General features: G+C 48.5%; 1 protein-coding gene across 1 annotated transcript in view; it reads left to right on the plus strand.

Annotated features, from left to right (window-relative positions):
• The window catches only part of RASGRP3 (RAS guanyl releasing protein 3), a gene marked incomplete at its 5' end in the record, with an annotated part of 30,349 nt that extends 27,854 nt beyond the window's left edge, over nt 1-2,495 (plus strand). Inside the window, 3 exons of the mRNA XM_084261361.1 lie at nt 269-394; nt 934-1,292; nt 1,779-2,495. Coding sequence (XP_084117487.1) covers nt 269-394; nt 934-1,292; nt 1,779-1,787 — 494 coding nt within the window. The 3' untranslated portion in view covers nt 1,788-2,495. The remainder of the gene's footprint in view (nt 1-268; nt 395-933; nt 1,293-1,778) is intronic.
• Between the last annotated feature and the right edge of the window lie 5,683 nt (nt 2,496-8,178).

The raw sequence follows: 8,178 nt of genomic DNA on the forward strand, positions 1-8,178 counted from the left end.
AAGCTTTATGCATAGCATACCCGGGATTGTACCAGTAATCCCAGGTCTCTTCCTGATGAAAATCTCATCCCCTCTTTCCCTTCTGCTGACAGATTTCTATTAATGGCTGCCACGGAAATGATCCATTTCTGTAACTCCCTTCACACCTCCTGTCAAAAGTACTTGTTCCTTCAAAGTTCCTCCTGCTATCTGTCTGCCAGTAGCCCAGAGGGATTACTGGATAGTTGCACCTTTCCGTTTGGTGACTCCACAGTTCCTTTCCTTGCAGACTGCGGTGCCAACTGCCATAAACAGTGCAGGGACCTGCTTGTGCTGGCGTGCAGGAAATTTTCCAGAGGAACCTCAGTAGGCAGCAACCATGGCTCTCTGCCTAGCAGTCCATCTCTGCCTCCAGGTGAGAGCACTCGTGTTCCTATTCTAAACCCTTTCTGGAATCCTTTCCAACCGCCAGTATCCTTGCTGCCACTTTTAATTTTTCCCTTGTATTGTCGCCAAGAGCAGCTCTTGTAACGTTCCACTGCACCATGGCTCATGTTCAGTGCTCAGATTACAACATCCCTTTCTGCAGTGATGGCCTTAGTCCCCAGCCTGAGGGTCCCTGTCCTCTATGCTGGCACCCCATTTCCCAGCTGAAAATAAAGTTACAACTAGGGAAATTGTATACTTCTCCTTAAAAGCCACTCAGGGGGCAGAGGCTGGGAGACAGGGGGCACAGCCCTCACTCCGCCTCATTCCCTGAGGGTGCAGGTGGAGGGAGAAGGAAATGCACATGCACAAGGCCAGACTCAGTTTCCAAGCAGCATCTGGATGTTGCTAATTACCCCACTGCTTCGCACAGGGGGTTCCCTCTCCCCTGCCCCAGGCTTAAGTTACCTTTTTGTAAAGACCTTGAAGTAGAATGTTTAAAGCAAACAATCACACCTTCTCTTTCAGTCCAAGATGAAGTATTTGAATTTCCCAGTGTTGCTGCAGAGCACCAGGACTTGGATGGCAGAGCTATCACCCTCGTCACTGGCTCTTCGCGGAAAATTTCGGTGCGGCTGCAGAGGGCCACCACCAGCCAAGCGACGCAGACGGAGCCCCTGTGGCATGAGGCAGGCTGGAATGATTCAGGCTCCCATACTTTCCCCAAAATGAAGTCCAAGTTCCATGGCAAAGCTGGGAAGAACAAAGGCTTTGCAAAATGGGAGAACGAAAAGCCCAACGTTGATCTAGAGCTAGAAGCCGAGGCCCCGCACCACGTACAGGATCACAACGGAATAGAAACCCTCCCAGAAAGACAAGAAGCTGAGGTGAGTTGTGAAAGTCACCAAGACAGGTTTAAATCTGCTAGAGTCTGAGGTCTTTCTGGGTTATTTGACGAATTTCAGGAGGCTTGTTCGGTCAAATTTGCCATGGTCTCTTGCACTAGAGTCGCTTTCAGAAGAATGCCACGTTATCCATTGATAATCCCATTTCCTGCGCTGCAGCACGCATTTACTCTTACTGCCACAACAGGGATTTGGCTCTTGCTGTCACTACGTGCTTTCAGGAGCCTGGGCACTTTTCTTTTTGAAAATCATTAAGACAGCCTGGCAGACGTGACCAAAACCGGTGCTGCTGTACCCTTGCAACACTCATTCCAGGGCTCTGAGTTCATTTCACAAGAACTAGGGTCCTGATGCAGGACACTGCTCTGACTCCTCTTCCTGGCACCCATAAAGTTCATGCTTCCCAATCCTCACGCTCTCAGTGGCCGCCTTTGCCAGCACGTAAGCATCTGTTTCTTTGGGTTACAGGACAGCTGATCGCCCACCCTGAAGCAGGAAGATGACAGCAAGCATCAATGGGCCACCACAGACCACGCAAGGCCATGAGAAGTCTCCCTGTACCTCGTACTTTTAAATCCAACCACTGCCCTGTTTTCTTAGCTGAGAGGTGCTGTAGAGCACTATTCATTTTCTCAGGCAGGAGTAAGCTGCTTGGCTGAACGTTGTACGGACGCGGGCGAAGGGCCCTCTAATGCTCGGTGTTTTCTCCTGCATGACTGTTGTGGAAACTTCCCCTCTGTGCCAATGAGGATGTATTTGGCCCCCTTTAAATGTCCTGCATCACTGTGGTGTGGCTGCCAGCAACAACAATGGAGGGGACAGAAGCCAAGCATCCAAGTTTGTTCGATAACACTCCTTTTTCCAGAGGCTCATAATGATCTTTTAAGGAAAGAAGTAGGTGTGTGTATGCAGATTAAATCTCAAAAACTTTTCACAAAGTCCTCTACACTGACATCCTTTGCACACCTGGGGCTTTGAATTTTGGCTGTTTTTACACCGCTACAGTGAGCGTATTGGTGGTCAGCACAGCAATACCAGTTCCCAGACTGGGTATCCTTCAAGCAGGCAGCATGTGGCTGAGACTGAAGGAATTCCAAGACACTGTGCACATGTCTGGTTACACTGCAATGGAGGGAGAGGGGGTCCTCTCTGCCAGTGCTGATTATGGTAAAAATAGCATGTAATAAACACCTTAGTTTTAAGTGTGTGTGTGATATATTTTTCTCTGGTTATTAAAACTAAATGTACTGAAAATTAACCTCCAGATTAGCAGCCTGCACCTGAAGTTGTGGTGGCCTGAAATGTAGGTTTGAAGTGGCATTTCTCAGAAGCATTAAGCTGCTTAGGGAGCACAGCCCTCATCTGGAAAACCAGAGCAGCACAAAGCTCAAACCTGAAAGGTACGTTCCAAACTGTCACACACGTATCCTTGTTCTTACCTCATCTCCCTGCAAAAACAGGTGAGTATGGGGCTCACACACTCTAAACTAAAGCAACCTGATGATAAGATTTCCTACAACATTCAAGTTACTGCATCCTTCACCAAGTCACAAGCCCTGAAGACCAGCAAGTGCTTTCACAGGCTTCCCCAGCCAAAACTGACAGCTGCCCTCCTCTCTGGCAATTTGACTGCTGTAACTTGGGTGATGCCTGCTCAGGTTTGCATCTTCAATCTGGAGGTTTCCTTTGGTTTTCAACACCACGAGTGATGATGGCAATTGTGAGGGGAGGGGGACAGAAAGACAAAACAAAACCAAAAGGAGAATGTGCTTAGTGTTTTAAGCTCAGAGAAGCAAGCACAGCAGAGAGTGCTGATTCCCAAGCTGGGGTGAAATAAAGATGCATCCTTCACCATTACTGCTGTGCGCAAAGAACAGGCATGAGGAAAGATATGGTCCTGTGGTGGCTCAGGTGACAGGTCACCCAGCAGGCTGACTGCACAGCTACTGTAAGGACTCAGTAGGGTATTTGAATAGAGGAATTTGGTTACAGTCCAGGCTGCTGCTGGCTCTGGTGAGATAAGCCTTTTAACGCTTTGTAAATGCAGTGTTCATGTGCAGCTTCATTCTTAATGTCGCATAAGAGTTTTAAACAATCTGTGGACTTCATCCTATTTCTTGCAAGCTTTTAAAAGGTAGTTGTAACTCTTGCTCTGAAAGGGACCCACCCACTTTCCTGTTTCTAGCAGGCCCACAAACCATGCCTGACTTAGTCCTGTTATTGGGCAGGAAGGTTTCTCACACACAATCTTACCTCCCACTTACCTACTCCCCAAGATACTTACAAGCTTCCTGCCAAAATAGTTTAAAAGGGTTGGTGCTCTCTGTCATCCTTCAGGGACTCTTTTCCAGGCAAACTGTCATCAAGGTGTAGATTCACATTTAAGCAAGGAAAGTGATGACAGCTGTAGAAGCAGCTCTTGTTTTCTGGAGGACAATTCTGCCAGCCAATAGACTACTTAAGTTACAAGCCTTTGTAGTGAAGACATCAAGGCATCCCTAGTGAGCCGGGTAGCTTTGGGCAGTTAGGGGCTTCCCTCAGCAGCAGATGAAGGTCAAGCATAGGCTGCAGGCTCATCCCTCTATGCAAAATACTGCAGCACCCAAGGAGGACTCATGCTAGGTGAGAAATTCAAGCACCTACTTGGCCTGGAAAGCCTTCACACTAGGCATTTCAAGAAGGGGGACCACTGAGAGCACACTGCTGGCATTAAGCGTTCCCAGCCATTGGAAAACTCAAGGGAAACACACTGGGTAGAAATGCAACCTTTTTTCCCACTGCCACACCCCATCCCAAAAATGAGTAGACTTAACATAGGTAATGAAGTAATAATTGTAATACTAATAGTAGTAAAGGCAGCAGCATTAACAGGCTGCTTGCAGCAGACCACCGATCTTCTGGTTCCACAGCAAGCACCTGAGCAGGGGGAGCTGACAAGGTGTGAGCAACCATTTTAAAGCAGTTGGCATAAGATGAGCTCTTTATGGTGGCAGAGGCCTGAATAGAGGAAATTCAAACCCCTTTTCCTCTCCTTCCTTCAACCTGACATCACTTGTATTTTATTTTTTTTCCCTGCACAGGAGCAAGACAATCTCAGCCCCCTGGCCTGGGCAAAGCAACAAGGAATTTCTTGTTGCCTCCCCTGACTTAAGAGAAGGCAAAATGCAGCAGCCCCCACAGCTCCTGGCTGAGCTGCATGCCTCTGCTGGCCTTGCTGAAATCCTGCCTGCTGGAAGTAGAGCGATTCCAGGAGCATGTTCAGGGGAAAGCGTTTTAGTGACAAGAGGAATGGATTGATTAAATAGCTGAAGTGAGATACAATCCCAGGTGATGCTGGATACTCCTACCACATCCATTCATACCTGTCTCAGGCCTCAGGATCTTGTAAGAAACTGGGGGGGAGAAGGGTAGTGTTTTCTAGAGAAACAAAGCACCAATCCCACGCCACCCCCTAAAAAAACCCCACCCCAACCACCACACAGTGGAAAGAAGGACGATTATGCCAAACCTTATTTACAGCCTGACCCATGAAAGCCAAAGAACACAAGCAACAGGAGTAGGCGAAAGAGGCGAGTGCTTGTGGAGCCCCTGTTAAGAGACAACGTGGCTGCCTGAGCCAAACCCACTAGGACTTTCCGTGCCTGTGGAAAACCTGTGCAGAGTCTCGTGCTGCACATAAGGGAACTTCAGCCTCACCACCAACTCCACAGAGTAGCTGAGTGCTGCACGAGGAGACGAGGGCACATCTGTCTCTTTCAGAGCGACATGGAACCCAGGCCTGTCCTGCAGGTCTCTCCTCTGCTCAGTATCTCCTCACAGCCTTGTCCTACTCTGCCCCCTTGGTCTTATTATTCTTTTAAAGCCCAAAAGCTGACTCTCAGCTGTACAAGGAGACATTTTCCTAGTCACAGGCTATCTTCTCAGAAGAGCCTGCCCAGCTGGGACAGGTGAGCCTTTTTTTCCCCTTTCAATACAGAAGATAAAAAGCTGAGTGGCAGTGCAATTTTAGGGGCAGCTGCTGCCTTAATCTTCACATTTTTCCAAACCAGAGCAAACTGGCTGCTGTCACCTCTGCATGTTGTGCCTCTGGGACTCCTCTGTGGAAGCCAAAGTGAAAGCACGCCCTAGCACAGCCCCCAAGGTCTTCCTGAGGGAGAGCCTGGAAGCCTTTGGCTGAGCCAGCCTGAGCAGCCATAGGGTCAGTAGGAGGACACAGGAGGGTCCTCGCAGCCTGGGACAGTAGATCCAGAAGCTTTAGGCATCTGTATGGGAAATAGCTGCATGTGAATGATGCTGGACACAGGCAGGAGAGGGGGGAAGAAAAAAAACTCACAACCAAACCCAAAACCACCACCACCACCCCTCCCCATCCCTCAGCAGAGAACAAATAACAGACAAAATGGGGCGTAAGTGTGGGAAGAAGCGTGCTAAGAGCTCTACCTCTCTACGTGACACCAAGAATGGAAGTGGATCCCAATGGAGTCTGAGCAGAGAGGGAAGGAAGGAAGGAAGGAAGGGAGATCTGAATGCAGATTTTGCGGAGACACCAGAGGCACAAGAAACAAGGGCTGGTTGTTTCGTGATCATCACAGCCAGGAAAAAAAAAATAAATAAATAAACCTACCCAAGGTTTGCTTCATTCAGCATCAGCCCACTAACTGATGGGCCTCTGTACAGCACAAAGAATAGCTCCAAGTATTTCTCAAGAGAGTCCTGACGACAGGGTTGGCCCACCCGCGGACACTGAAGAAACAGATGTAGGTTTGGAACAAGTTTTTGAGTTATCAGCACTGATCTGAACTGGGTTTTCAAAATAAGCACCGCAGCCAAGAGGCTACAGTCATTGGAAAATCCGTGTGAGGAACGCTGAAGTGCTGTTTACAGCTGCCGACAATCTGGTCCTAGGAGACAGAAAAGCCATCAGCAAAAGGCTACCACTGGGGTAGTATGAAATTTAGCCAAAAAGTCTGCTTTTTCCATGAGTTCAGCCAATGCCGGAAAGTTTAAAGAGTCCTTATCGCCTTCATCTCTGCTTCATGTGTGAAAAACGAGTTATGACCTTCCACCTGCCCACAGCACAGGCAGGCTCCCTCTTTCTTTGGTTTTACAATAGTGTTTTCCTACTTTTTGGACTTGTTTTTCTCTCCTCTGTGGTGGGAAAGACCCACGTGGACAAGAGGGGAAATCACTGGACAATAAAGGGGAAACAATGACACTGACAGCACTCAGAGCTGTAAAAAGCACAAGGTAAACACAAGAGAAAAATATTTTTTCCCCTTCTAGCTTTGTTTGTCAAGCCATTAGAGGTGCGACTTATTTTGAGCCAAAGAGGGGAGAAGGCAGCGTTTGCAGCTGGCAATAGCACTTGGCTGTTTGGGTTTGTGTCCCTTTGAAAAGGCACAACCCGAAACAACCAACCAGGGGAGTATTTTGAGAGCCTACGCAAGGGGAAACAGAAGTTCACCTCCACCTCAGTGGACTGCTCTCTGGTGTGATTCTAACCTAGGGGTAATCCTAGGAGGCTGATGAAGCAAGCTCCCAATCCAGCACGAGCCAGCTTGTTCGGGACTGCTAAGTCACACTCGACACACCGTGAAATCGCACGTATGCTTCTGTAGCATCCCCTTGTCCAAAGAAAACCAGAAATACAGACAGGAAGCAGGATCACAAGCCTGACAGTCTTTAGCAGCAGCAATACCAAGTCTCAGTACTGCAGCCCTAAATAGGGCAGAAGTAAGAATAAAGCATGTGCCATGAGCAGACAGTTGAGGGATTTTGTTTGGCAGCCTAACAGGGAGCTGAAATAACTCCTAGTACTCGAGGAACCCACACGAGCCTTTTGGGCACCCAAAAGTCTCATCAGACCTTAATGAGAATCCCCTTGCTCTCCATTCAGCTCTCCCCTCTTCAGCACAGCTTAATTTTCGTTTCCCAGGTGCATAATGTGTTACAGGGAATGCTCTCACACCACAGCACTTCCCAAAACTATCTACTGACACGTATCTCGCTCCCCTTCTCCCGGTTGTATCCCAGGGATTTAACTGGTAAGTGCCTAGTATCTAATTAGGACAGAGGTCAGCTGAGGTACATGACATGTTTTTTAATTCAGACAGAAGTAGCAGTTTAATGGAGACACACAGCCAAAGCTCCCACCACTTTACAGGAGGTTACCCACATGCTCTGGCTGAGAAGCCTAGCCCATGGCTAGAGAAGCCCCTGTGGAGGCCACCAGCCCTAATGGCACACCACCATGATGTGCACACTTCAGGGAGCTTGACTGGAGAATTAGTGGAAAGTCATCAAGGCAGCTAGGGATCACCAGACAGCACCAGTCCTACAGACAATAAACCACTGTTGGAACAGCTACAAGCAAAGAGTAGCTCCCTGGGGTGAGGCATGGAGAAAACTCGGCTTGGTGGGTGCCCTTTCCCCTGCTGCATTATTGTTTTGCAGAGTAAGGAATACATTTTTATCCATTCCTTAGACCTGCAAGGAAAACCCACTGTGACCACAGGGTACCATGATCTGGAGACACTAAGTCACATGCTAGCGTGCCTGATGTTGGCAGCAAGCATGGGGCCTGATCCCTGCAGTTACTGCACAGCGACAGCCCTCGAGACAGCGCTATCCTGATGGGTGGGATGGTTGGGCACTGCAAGAGAAGCCTTTGCAAGACAGAAATTGCTCAAGGAAGGCAGATGGGAGAACAGAACAAAATGCCTAAAGCTCGTGGAGGAAGAGTGGCAAGAACAACTGTGGTTAGAGGGAAGAACACTTTGTTCCCTCATATAGCTGCTTGCTTACTTAATTGCCTTCTCTATCTGCTGGAGTTCTGCTTTCAATCACGATACACAATGAAATCGAGCGC

This window comes from Gallinula chloropus (genome assembly GCF_964237585.1).
Source record: "Gallinula chloropus genome assembly, chromosome: 3".
NCBI classification, from domain to species: Eukaryota; Metazoa; Chordata; class Aves; order Gruiformes; family Rallidae; genus Gallinula; species Gallinula chloropus.